At 34.5% G+C, this 13,858-nt stretch overlaps 1 protein-coding gene across 3 annotated transcripts in view; it reads right to left on the minus strand.

Annotated features, from left to right (window-relative positions):
* The window catches only part of LOC127160182 (dedicator of cytokinesis protein 7), a 69,107-nt gene that overhangs the window by 18,258 nt on the left and 36,991 nt on the right, over positions 1-13,858 (minus strand). For 2 of the 3 annotated variants that reach the window (XM_051102853.1, XM_051102845.1), the window contains 7 exons: positions 10,425-10,520; positions 8,657-8,797; positions 8,379-8,492; positions 6,434-6,604; positions 5,816-5,955; positions 1,444-1,613; positions 1,106-1,254 (listed from right to left, as the gene is read on the minus strand). In XM_051102853.1, coding sequence (XP_050958810.1) covers positions 1,106-1,254; positions 1,444-1,613; positions 5,816-5,955; positions 6,434-6,604; positions 8,379-8,492; positions 8,657-8,797; positions 10,425-10,520 — 981 coding nt within the window. Of the gene's footprint in view, positions 1-1,105; positions 1,255-1,443; positions 1,614-5,815; positions 5,956-6,433; positions 6,605-8,378; positions 8,493-8,656; positions 8,798-10,424; positions 10,521-10,734; positions 10,822-13,858 lie in introns of all 3 variants that reach the window. The other variant, XM_051102837.1, reaches the window with a different exon arrangement.

A 13,858-nucleotide genomic window follows, 5' to 3' on the forward strand; every position in this document is an offset into this window, starting at 1 on the left:
AAAATCTAATTAATTCCTGTGATCAAAGCTGAATTTTCAGCATCATTACTCCAGTATTCAGTGTCACATAATCGTTCAGAAATCATTGTAATATGCTGATTTATTATCAGTGCTGGAAACAGTTGTGCTGCTTAATATTTTTTGAAACCTGTGATTTTTTTTTTGATGAATAAAAAGGTAAAAAGAAAAGCATTTAATTTAAAACAGAAATCTTTTCTAACAATATACACTACCGTTCAAAAGTTTGCGGTCAGTAAATTTTTATTCTTTCTATTTTAAAAGAAATTAATACTTTTATTCAACAAGGATGTGTTAAATTGATAAAAAGTGATAACACAGACTTACATTGTTAGGAAATATTTATATTTTAAATAAACCGTTTTTTTTTTTCAGGATTCTTTGATGAATAGAAATTTAAAAAGAACAATCATAGATTCCAAAAAAATATTTTGGCAACTGTTGTGTTCAACAACAATCAGCAATAAATTAGAATGATTTCTGAAGGGTCACGTGACACTGAAGACCGTAATGATGCAGAAATTTCAGCTTTGCATCATAGGAATAAATTATATTTTAAAGCATATTAAAATAGAGATCATTATTTTACGTTGTAAAAACATTTCACAATATTACAGTTTTTTTCTGCATTTTTGATCCAATCAATGCAGCTATGATAAGCATAAGATACTTCTTTAAAAAACATTTAAAAAACACAAGTCTTACTGATCCCAAACTTCTGAATGGGAGTGTTAAGTACTGTGCTTTTTACACAGAAATATTAAACAGCTTTTCAACATTCATGACAATAACATTTCTTAAGCAGCAAATCTGAAGGATCATGTGACACTGAAGACTGGAGTAATGGCTGCAAAATGCTATTTTTCAATATGAAAGACTTCAATATGACTAGAAAATAGTTGTTTTGTATTTGTGATCATGTTTCTCAATATTACTGTATTTGCGATCAAATAAATGCAGCCGTAATAGACTTCTTTCAAAAACATTAACCTAAACATACACTACAGTTCAAAAATGTAAAAACTCACAACCTTCATTCATATTCATAACATTAGTTATTAATAGTGATCAGTGAGCAGGTACTCACCACTGTCGGCAGAGTGAAGGGGTTGGCTTTGGAATGGGGGAGTGGTGAGCCAGCGATCGCCATGGCAACAGACTGGCTGATGGTGCCGTTGTCTGGGTCGTTATCGTCGACGAGTGCCGAGGCGTGACGTACACGCTGTGGGGACGTGTCTGGGACACACAAAGGTGGAGAGATACAGATCTTGGCTGAAATGGGACTTTTGTTCAGTTTTTAATGACTCTGTGGAGCTCTGACCTTTGAGAGACTATTCAACTCATAAACAAAGAGTTTATATAAATAACCGGAGAGATAAGCGGGCTGCTCTATTGTGGGCGCTCGCCTCACAGGGTCTCACTAACCGGTGAAGTCGTAAAGCTGGGGCAGCGTCTCCATGACGATGGGGATGAGTGGCAGGTAGAGCTGGGCGATGTGCGAGCGGACCTGGGGGTCGGTGTAGCGGGGGTCTGCGTCGTGACTGCACAGCAGAGAATGCAGCGCACTAATGGCCTTCTTGTGTAGGAAGAACAGACTGAGAAAGAGAGAAAGAGGTGTGAGATGTGATTTGAGGTGTTGGAGTTGATGTATTTTTAAAAGTCCTATTTATAAAAAGTGTCTTAAAAATGTTTTTTCTGTACTAATTTAAAGACAAAACATGAAACTACATGGCTTCAAACATGGTAAAACATACTAATGCTTCAAAAACTTCAAGCACTATATACAGGTGCATCTCAAAAAATTAGAATATTGTGAAAAAGTTCATTTTTTGTTTGTAACTTATTTCAAAAACCGAAACTTTTATATATTCTAGATTCATTACATGTAAAGTAAAACATTTTAAAGTTTTTTGGTTTTTATTTTGATGTTTAGAGCTTACAGCTCACGAAAGTCAAAAATCCAGTATCTCAAAATATTAGAATATTTTCTAAGATCAATCAAAAAATGCACTTGCAAAACAGAAAAGTTCAATACTCGATACTCGAAGACTCAATACTTGGTCGGCAGCACATATTACAGCAAATTCCCTGCTCCTAGCACAAATTACAGCATCATTAAAGTGTGACATGTAAGTGATCACCCTGTGGCACTGCTGAGGCACTACTGAGCCTTCAGATCGTCTGTATATTGTTGGATCAACTATTTCTCATCTTCTTCTTGAAAATATCCCATAGATTCTCAGTGAGGTTCAGGTCAGGCATGTTGGCTGGTCAATAAAGCACAGTAACATCATGGTCAGCAAACCACTTGGAAGTGGTTTTTGCACTGTGGGCAGGTGCTAAAGTCCTGCTGGAAAAGGAAATCAGCATCTCCATAAACCTTGTCAGCAGATGGAAGCATAAATTGCTCCAAAATCTCCCAGTAGACGGCTGCATTGACTTTGCACTTGATAAAACACAGTAGACCAACACCAGCCGACATCACAGCACCCTAAATCATCACTGACTTCAGAAACTTCACACTGGACTTCAAGCAGCTTGGATTCTGTGCCTTTCCAGTCTTCCTCCAGACTCTGGGATCTTGATTTCAACATGAAATGCTTTGGACCACTGAGCAACAGTCCAGTTCATTTTCTCCTTAGCCCAGGTAAGATGTGCTGACTCCGGCTTCATTCCACTCCTCTGTATACTGCCACCCCTTTCAGTAATGACCTTCTGTGACTTATCCTCTGTGTGGAAGGTGTCAATGATTGTCTTGAGGACCACTGCTATGATGTCAGCAGTCTTCCCCATTATTGTGGTTTCAAAGAACAAGAGACACCCAGAATTTATACTGTAGAGATGGACATTTAATGAAACTCAAATGTAAATATTCCAATATATTGAGATTTTTGACTTTCATGAGCTGTAAACTCTAATCCTCAAAATTAAAACAAAAAACAAACAAACAAACAAAAAACTTTAGAAATATTTTACTTTACATGTAATAAATCTAGAATATATGAAAGTTTCAGTATTTTAAAATGTTACAAATAAAAAAAACTTTATAATTATTTTTTCATAGCTTGTAATTGATCACACACAGTTTACTTAATTAACTATGGTTTTAATTTAAAGGCATAATTCCACCCACTGATGAAAATTCTGTCATTAATTACTCACCCTCATGTCGTTACAAAAATTCGTTCATCTTCAGAACACAAATTAAGATATTTTTGATTAAATCAGACAGCTTTCTGACCCTGCATAGACAGCAACATGACTGAAACATTTTATGCCCCGCAAGGTAGTAAGGACATCGTTAAAATAGCCCATGTGACATTAGTGGTTCAACCGTAATGTTATAAAGCTACGAAGAATACTGTGTGTGCACAAAGAAAACAAAAATAATGGCTTTATTCAACCGATGCAGGAGCCTGCATTTTGATGTAGAACATCTATCTTTCTTAGTTATTCTTTTGTATATTCTGGTTCGAAAAAGTCGAAATCTTCAGACATTTACGAAGACTATTTTATGCACAGCGTGCGTTGTCTTCTGCTTGTAAAGACAAAGCACATCCTGGTTCTACGTCAGAACACTGTCTCCTGCATCAGCAGCACCATACGCAAGCGTTGTGGTAGAAATTGCCTATTTTTGTTTTCTTTGCGCACAAAGTACTCATAGCTTCATAACATTACGGTTGAACCACTGATGTCACGTGAACTATTTTAACAATGTCCTTACTACCTTTATGGGTCTTGAATGTGTCAGTTGCATTGCTGTCTATTCAGGGTCAGAAAGTTCGCGGATTTAATCAAAAATATCTTAATTTGTGTTCTGTAGATGAACTAAGGTCTTACGGGTTTGAAACGACATGAGGGTGAGTAATTAATGACAGAATTAATATATTAATGTATTCATTTTTTAAACATTTTTAAATATGCTGCTCTCATCAGCACATATCCTTTAAGGCTGACTAAACAGATTTTATTTGAACATATGAGACATCATGCACTTGCTGACTTTGTAATGGTTACAGAGAAAAACTGGCCATTATACACAAAACAACATACAGAGAACAATATGTGATGTGATCTAGGAAAACCCAACACATGGTGAAATTTTACCTTTTTTAGGTTTTGATACCATATGAAAGCTGTTTTGATACCATACAAAATGTTTTATTTTGTCCATAGCTCGAACATAACAAAACTTTATCTTAAGTTGGCTGATAGCGATGATTTTTAGAAATGGAATTTAGAGAAAAAATTTGAAGTGAGATGGCTTTCACTTTCACTTCACGGTTCAATGAGAGCTGCCTGTCAAGTCAGGAGCGCTATACTGCATCATTACACAAACAGAGTAATGTCTGTTTTCCTTTGTTTATCACGGGCATAGCCTCCGAACTTTTGATCACCTCTTGTATATATAGACGGCATGAATAGTGTACCTTGTATTTTACATTTAGAAAAGCGAGTGCATTAAAATCGGCTCAAAATATCATTCATGTATGACTGGATGTAATCCTAGTCTGAATCTTAAAAAACATAAATAAAATCAGATCAGTGTTCTCTGATCAAAATCTGCAGACTGACTCTCAGCAAATTGGACAGCAGTGTATTTTAGCCTTTAGCTTTGGTATCGAAATTGGCATTGTAAAATTTCACTAGCATTGGTACTGATTTTTTTAAATTTTGGGAATTGTTACAGATTTGTTTAATTGTGTACATTATATATCAGTACTTTTTAGCCTATATTTACTGTAGGGCTGGGTAAAAAATATAGATTTCTCGATTTCAATTGATTCTCATTTTTACGAAATGATACTGGTTCTTAAATCCCAAGAATCGCTTAGTCTAGCCTGTTTTCAGTTAATGAATGGAACATTGTAGCGCCTCCCATCCAATAAATCGCAATAAGCTTTGTGCTTTGTTACTTTTTATGTGAAACAAAGTCTCAGATTTCAAATTCTGTCCATTTTATTACACTATTCAAACAATAAATGCCATTTCGGCAATGTTTAATGTGGAGTAACAGATCGCTGTAGTTCAAGAGAAGCGACGTAAACTGATCTTCTCTGCTTTAATACCAGTTTCGGCATAAAATATGCAGGAATAAACATCCATATCTTGTCTCATGTAATCGCTCAATCAGTATTTCAACTGCATAAAGACGTCAATAAAACAGCTTGTAAACAATGTCATGTAACGTCACATTTACCTCAGAAAAAACATATTCAGTGACCACAAGCTCGTTAGTCAGCTAGAAAAATGAACTCTAGAGAGCAGCATTTTGCTAAAAATATGCACCATATTACATATTCATTATAATTTTTACTGTTCTTCAATATTTACTTCATGTTTGAATAAATCTGTAAACTTTTTATGACTGCCACCATTTAAATGTTTATATTTCAAAAAACAAATTGGAGCAGAAATATGATTATGTAATTTTAACTTTATTACTTAAAAGCTTAACTGCGTGTAATTTAAGCATTTGTATACAAATCAGTTAATTTCAACCTTTAATATTATATTAATGTAGTACCAACTGACTCTCATGCATATTTTACAGCATTAGTCGAGAGATTTTTTTCTCCTTGAGAAAATCTGGCATGTACTGTACCTGATATGCATCCAAAATAATCAATATTGAATTGTGAAACAAAATCAAATCGAATAGTGAAATGTGTGTCAAAACCCAGCCCTAATTTACAGACCATAAGATGAAAGAAATCAGCTACTGACATAAGCCGAAAATGTCTGTATGTGTATCCCTAGTAAAATACTTGAGTGTAAGCGTAGGAACATTTCTCACCCCTCTCCGTCTGGCTCGAGGATGAGTGACAGCTCAGCCAACAACAGACCAGAAAGAAAATGCTGCTGGCGGAACGGCACAGACAGTTCGAACATGCTGACCACACCCTGATCCTGAACATGAGAGGAGAATGCTGAGCTCTACAAGAGAAAATAGAAAATGTCTGTTTCAGCATTGCCATAATAAAGTAAAGTGCAGCTCTTTCCTAAGAGGATTCCACTGAGTGTGTCCAGCTTGATATAATGTGGTTGTATGGCAGACAGACAGCAGACAGCAGACAGCAACATAACATCCATCATGACAGGATTTACACTCTAAAGTAAGAAACACTCCAGCGCACAGTTACAAACAAATCAGAAAACTCTACAGCACTGACATGATTTCTGTGAAGTATGAGAATGTGGTCAGTTTATATAAACATTTGGAGAAGAGCACTCTCTCTAATCCACCCACATCCTTGTATGTTTCTGCTCATGGTTTCCAAAAAATATTAAGCAGCACAACTGTTTTCAACACTGATAATAACAAACATTTCTTGAGCAGCAACTCAGGACATTAGAATGAATTTTTAAGGATCATGTGACACTAAAAAGAGAGTTAGAGTGATCGTGTGCGTACCTGAGAGGTGGTGGAGGATGTGGAGGGCGAGGGGGAAGCGGGAGGACTAAGGGTGGCGCAGGGCAAATTCAGGGTGACGTAGTGCTCATGACTGCAGACGATCCGTATGAAGTCCATCCTTAGTGCTGTCAGAGAGCTGGGGTTCTGCGCTGTGTGGAGCTTATTATTAATCTGTAGACACATAAATGCATGAAACTGTCATTCGGGACCCTTGACCACAAAACCTATCTTAGTAGCACGGGTATATATGTAGCAATAGCCAAAAATACATTGTATGGGTCAAAATGATCAATTTTTCTTTAATGCCAAAAATCATTAGGATATTAAATAAAGATCATGTTCCATGAAGATATTTTGTAAATTTCCTACCGTAAAAATATATCAAAACGTAATTTTTGATTAGTAATATGCATTGCTAAGAACTTCATTTGGCCAAATTTAACTGCAATTTTCTTGATATTCTGATTTTTTTGCACCCTCAGATTCCATTTTTTAAAAATAGTTGTATCTTGGCCAAATATTGTCCTACCATCAATGTAAAGCTTGTTTATTCAGCTTTCAGATGATGTATAAATCTAATTTTTTTTTTTTTTTTTTTTTTTTTTTTTTAAAGGGCCGGTATGGTTTTGTGGTCCAGGGTCACATTTGTCTGGTTCTAGGGTGAATTCACAGCTGTGCCTCATCTGCATGTGTATTATTCACTAAACTAGAGCACTATAAAAACCATTTTATTTTTCCCCAAATTTCAGTTTATTGCTTTCCAAATTCCGTTTTCCATTTAAAAATTTTGGATTCCGTATTTTTTCTCCGTTTTAATTTTTTAATGGTTAAATTAAAAAATATTAATCAAAACACGTCTAATTAATTGAAATCATGAAACTTACACAACTAAAGAGAAATTTATTAAAATTTTAACAAAAATGGCATTTTAAGGCTGTCTGAAATACATTTTTTTTTTTTTTCTCAAATTTAGTTTTATTATTATTATTTTATTTATTTATTTTTTTATTTTTTTACCAAATTCTGTTTCCCATTAATTTTCTGGATTCCGTTTTAATGGTTTAATTAAATTATAAATCATAAAAAGCATCTTTAATTAATTGATTTAATAAAAAATAATTTTATTTATTTCTCTTTTTTTCCAGAAATACCATGTTGTATATTTACATTTTCTGGTAAAAAAAGTTTTAATAATAATTTTATTATTATTATTATTAGTAGTAGTAGTAGTAGTAGTAGTAGTAGTAGTATCATTACATTAAGTAATATATTTCTGCCAACGTTTCTTCAAGTTAAACCAAAAACTTATTTTGACGTTTAAGTTTCTGTTTATATATGATAGTTTTTTTTATATAATATGATAGTGACGCTCTACGTTTTCCTCAAAAGAAACTGTAAAATGCTCATGGACTGACTCTCAGAGCATTTCTAGAGATGATGTTTGTGTTCATGTACTCATATATTAAGGCAGTAGAGGTTGAAAACACTGCAAGCGTCATGTGTATGATCATATTTAAATCGTTTTTTGCAGCCTAATATTCAGAGACACGTGTACTGACGTACTTTTGATTTATTCATCCAAAACTGGGCAAATTTCATGGCATTCCGCACTATAAAGTAAATTCCATTTTTATTACTGGATTCTGTGATTGCGTCCGCATTTTCTGCATTGCAGAAATCATAGGGCTGTACTAAACCACTCACAATGTGTGCTAGTATCAGTATTTAAATGTATTCTTTTTGGTGCAAACACACCTCCTTCTTATGCAAATAAGGCATTTAACAGTTTATGTGTACAAAGTCTAGTGATCACAGCAGCAGAAACTCATCAAATGATGAATAAAATTATGGAGAAGAGCATCATAAATAATCATGTATTCAGACTACGCAAGTCAAGCACACCGACAGCAGTTTAAAATAAGTGCTTGTGTGTTTGTGCACGTACCTGTTTATAATACGAGCGGATGAGGTTGAAAACAAAGCCTCTGTCCATGAGAGACAGCAGGTCATTGAGGAAAAAGGCCAAGCTGCTGTTTAACCTCTCCACTAGCTCGACATCCTGAAATGCAAACACATATTGGTTCAGACAAAGATAAGCATGCTTCCTGTTGATTCATAACAGGAGTAAACAGTCATAAAACCACCATAAAGTTTCAAATAGCCCCTTATCTACAGAAGGTCTGTGTTCCTCCAACAGTGAAATGAGATCTGCTGCTCTTTCACCTTGTGATATCTGCTGGCTATGTCTGCACTGATGGCACACACTAAGGCAGCAATGTCGTCCACAAAGCGGTCTGGGAAGCGCTGGCGTCGGGGCATGTCCAGGCGTGAGGAGAGGAACAGATGATGGGACATGCTCTTCACCTGTTATCACACACAAAAATAAGTGATACCATCTGAAGCGTTGACTCTGCCTTACAAAACTCTAGAAAAATCCAAATACTAGATTTTTCAAAACCAGCATGTCTAGAAATTACAGAAATAATTTAGTCAAACTATATGTGGAACTATTAAAGCGACAATTCACCCAAAATTTAAATTTTATCATTTTTTGTAATGACTTGATGGTATGCAAACAGTGTTGGGGAGTAACTAATTACGTAATTTAATTACAAAATAAAAATAACTGTAATCTGTTACAGTCACTGAGAAAAAATGTGTAATTCAATTACAGTTACTTACGAAAATGTTAACAATTACAAAGAGGTTACATCTGAATATTTTCACACACACATACAGATTTGATTGATTTCCTTCCAAAATTGCAATGACTGCTCTAAAATATGAGAAACCAATGTTTGAGGAGTTTAGGACACGTGTTTATTTGATAAATCCTATTTGGATATATCCTGTTTTATTTAAGATTTACTGGGTTTTTTTTCCCAAAGCATTGTTAGATGCCAGTGTTTCCTGTCATTGATTTTTAAAACAGTCTCATAGCTATTAAACTATATCTTGTTATGATCTTAAATCTGTATTTAACCTTAGAATGATCTCAAAATAAAACAAGGTGCTTAAGTCGGATTTTGTGGTGGCTGTTTTAAATTTTAATTATTATAAACTTAATTCAAGTAATGAAGGATTTTGAAAGTCTGACAGCAATCAGTATTGAGTATTACTGTAAGGTTAACCTTGCCTGCTTTGAATGTTTAAAAATGATTAACATTTTAGAAGAATGTAGACAAAATTTTGGAATTTTAATTTAGAAAAGAAATCAAATGTAATTAGTTACTTTTATTACTTTTAATAAAGTAATTAAAATAGCTACATTACTTATTACTTTTAAATTGTGTAACATAATCTGTAACCTATTACATTTCCAAAGTGACCTTGCCAACACTAAGTAAATGACAGCATTTTTTATGTATTATTTATATATTTATTTGGTGAACTGTCTCTTTAAAAGACAATTAAAAGATTATTTATATTCTACAGATATCCATACATGACATGCAGAAAAAAAAAAACAATTGTGAGCACAACATAATTAGTTCCCTTGTTTTACTAGATAGTGAGAACTATTTGCTAACTCATTCCCTCGTTTAAGTAAATCACATACACAGTATAATAATTTGTTCCCTCTAATTTGATTTAACAAAAAAGTGACCACGATTTAGAAAACGAGGGACCTAATTACCTATTGTGTGCACAATTTAGCAAAACGAGGTAAATTATGTTTTTCCCGTAATATTCAGTAATTTTATGGATTGGACTGCACTAACACTATTAGATGAGAACTGAATTGAGCTGGAAAAAAACTAATTTGCAACCCTAACACTGTTACTAAACTAAATTAACATTGACTTGAGCTGAATAATGGCATTATTGTCTTCTGTAGAGCTGCTTATAGCTGAATTGAGTTCATGTCATTTCATGGAAACTGATTCTGAACTAAACTGAGCTGAATAAGGACAGTATAAAGTGCTATAGAAATAAATGTGACTTGACTGTAGTTATTAACCTAAATGTAAAAGTTTGGAGGTCAACTGACCATGAGCTGGAAGAAAAACCAGGCCTGCTGCAGAGATGCCTCTCTTACGGTACTGGTGCTCACCACCCACTGGAGAGCCAACTCTTCATGAAGTAGCTGAACGCAGAGAGCATTATTACAAAATATACATATAGAACATGACCACAAAAAGATTTGCTGAACCACACACACGCATGCATACAATGAAGGCAGACTACTTTGAAATAGTAGTAATATGTGTGCATGTACAATGAGTGAGTACATAAATGAGCGAATGAAGGAACGAATGAAAAGGAGAGTGCACAGGTGAGTAAATGAGTATGTGCTCTACCTTCTTGGCGATCTGCCTGGAGGGAGGAGAGAGAATGGAGGCAGTCTCGATGAAGGCAGACATGCGATTACAGGCACGCTCACTGGCCTGTAGACCAGTGGGTGAACACAGAACAATGGTGATGGTGGTGGTGATGACGATGACAATGAAGATGATGATGAAGAATGGAAAACAGAAAGATAAGAGAAAACAAGGGAAGAAGGATAAGACAATGTCTAACCCAGATCCTTTTACAAATTCAAAATAATTTAACATAATCCATGCTACGTTAGGGATAACGTACAGTCAGCTGGTCATCAATGCAAAATAAACCCTGACAGCGTGATTGAGGTCTTGTATAATCCATAAGGGTTTATTTTGTGGTTAATTGATTTATTACATGACTGCACCAAATAAATAACCAAATAAATTAAATAATGTAAGAGAGGACCTAAGCATATTGATGTGACACTGTAGTAGTTGCATTGCAATTGGGTGCAACATTGCAAAACAATGCATAAACCTAGGTTTTGTTGTTCCATCAGTGCAAATGGCACGTAATGGAACGTTATGTTGTTGGTAACTAGACTTCTACCAAGTTCCTTCTGACTGACAGGCAAGAGAAGTACAGCGTACAAAGGAAAGAGAGATGAGTTTGTTGATGAAGAGGAGGAGGCACACAACACACACCTACACAAATGCTCACACATCCATAGACACTGACACATCTATAAGAATAAAGCTAAATGGACAGCAGCAAAAAAGCTGGCAGAAGATTACAGAGAACGGTTACAGAAGTAATACCAGAGTAAAGGCAATGAGAGCATATAGGATGATATGGTGTAGGGCTTGAATACTGGGACTTAGCATTTCAGCATATAAAAGCTGGGAATGAGGGGACTGAGGGTGAAGGGGACAGTAAAATTTGAGACAGTGACAAATAATGATAGGGTTAAGGGTTTGAGAATAACAAGAAATTTTATGGTTAATTAAGAAAGTAACAAGTAATGTTACTGTTAAGGGGTTAATGCAGGGGTTAATGTTCTGAGACAGTAAAACGCAATGGTATGCCTAAAAGTTTGAGACAGTAACAAGTAATGTTAGAGTTAAAGGTTAGAGACAGTAACTAGTAATGTTAGGGTTAAAGGTTTGAGATAGTGATAATGAAAGATATGGTTAAATGTTTGAGACAGTAAAAAGTATTGTTAGAGTTAAAGGTTTGAGACAATAAATAATGTAGGGGTAGAAGGATTGAGACAGTATATAACTAGTAATGCTAGGGTTAAAGGTTTGAAACAGCAATAAGTTATGTTAGGGTCAAAGGTTTGAGACCGTAACAGGAAATGTTAGAGTTAAAGGTTTAAGACAGTAACAAGTAATGATAGGGTTAAAAGTTTGAGACAGTAACAAGAAATGTTCGGGATACAAGTATTGTTAGGGTTAAATGTTTGAGACAGTAACTAGTAATGCTGGGGTAAAAAGAGTAAAAAGTAATGTTAGGGTTTAACGTTTAAGACCATAACTAGTAATGTTGGGGTTAAAGGATTGAGACAGTATCAATTAATGTTGGGGTTAATGGTTTGAGACAGTAACAAGTATTGTTAGGGTTAAATGTTTGAGACCGTAACTAGTAATGCTGGGGTTAAAGGATTGAGACAGTAACAAGAAACTTTACGGTTAAACGTTAAAGACAGTAACAAGTAATATTAGGGTTAAAGGTTTGAGACAGTAACAAGTAATATTAGGGTTAAATGTTTGAGATGGTAACAGGTAATGTTTAGGTTAAATGAGACAGTAACTAGTAATGCTGGGGTTAAAGGATTGAGACAGTAACATGTAACGTTAGGGTTAAACGTTAAAGACAGTAACAAGTAATAAAGGGTTAAAAGTTTAAGACAGTAACAAGTAATTTTAGGGTTAAAGGTTTGAGACAGTAACAAGTAATATTAGGGTTAAATTTTTGAGATGGTAACAGGTAATGTTTAGGTTAAATGAGACAGCAACTAGTAATGCTGGGGTTAAAGGATTGAGACAGTAACGTAACGTTAGGGTTAAACGTTAAAGACAGTAACAATGATAGCAATGATAGGGTTAAAAGTTTAAGACAGTAACAAGTAATGTTAGGGTTAAAGGTTTGAGATGGTAACAGGTAATGTTTAAGTTAAATGAGACAGTAACTAGTAATGCTAGGGTTAAAGGATTGAGACAGTAACATGTAATGTTAGGGTTAAATGTGTGAGACCGTAAGTAGTAATGTTGGGATTAAAGGTTTGAGACAGCAATAAGTAATGCTAGCATTAAAGGTTGATAAAGTAACAAGTGATATTAGGGTTAAAGGTTTGATAAAGAAAAACATGTAATGTTAGGGTTAAGGAATGTTATGGTTGAAAGTTGGTTAAAAGTTACTTCTGTTAATAGTTTAAAATAACAAGTAATGTTAAGATTAAAGGTTTGACACCATAAGCTGTGTTGAGACTGAAAACTACAGTTTTCAGACAGCAGAAGGTCGTATTAGATTGTAGAGTTTGAGATGGTAAAGAATAATATTTGGGTAGAAGGGTCTGAGGTAGAGATGCACGATATTGGATTTTTGCCGATATCCGATATGCCGATATTTTTTCATCTCATTTTGGCCGATACCGATACCGATATATATCATTTTATTTGGAAAGTTAGTTTTTAACAATAACTTATTCGTTAGGATTAAATAAATAGTAATGAGTGGTTTACATTCAATCCCTTCTTTTTCATCAGTAGACTAGCATTATTTATGATCTGAATTTTGTAAATTAAGTTCACTTTTGCTATGTTATAAGCCGAACTTCGGATGCTTTCACTTTCGAATTCGCAATCTGAATACAACATTTCAAAACGAAAACAGAAAAGTAGAACTAAACTGGGTGACTGTGAGGGTGCTTTGCGGGACATGAACAGGACATAATTCATTGCTACAATTTCTTAATTCGTTCCTATGATTTATTAATTTATTAATTTGTAAAATGAGGGAACGAATTAATATGTAGTATTAATGAATTGTTAATTTATTCCCACGAAATATTTTATTTCCCACCCGCAATTTATCACAGTAAGAGATACGAAAACATGGATTAAAAGTGAATGACAAGAAAATAAACCTAAGAAATTA

Source organism: Labeo rohita, chromosome 3, assembly GCF_022985175.1.
Source record: "Labeo rohita strain BAU-BD-2019 chromosome 3, IGBB_LRoh.1.0, whole genome shotgun sequence".
Classification (NCBI taxonomy): Eukaryota; Metazoa; Chordata; class Actinopteri; order Cypriniformes; family Cyprinidae; genus Labeo; species Labeo rohita.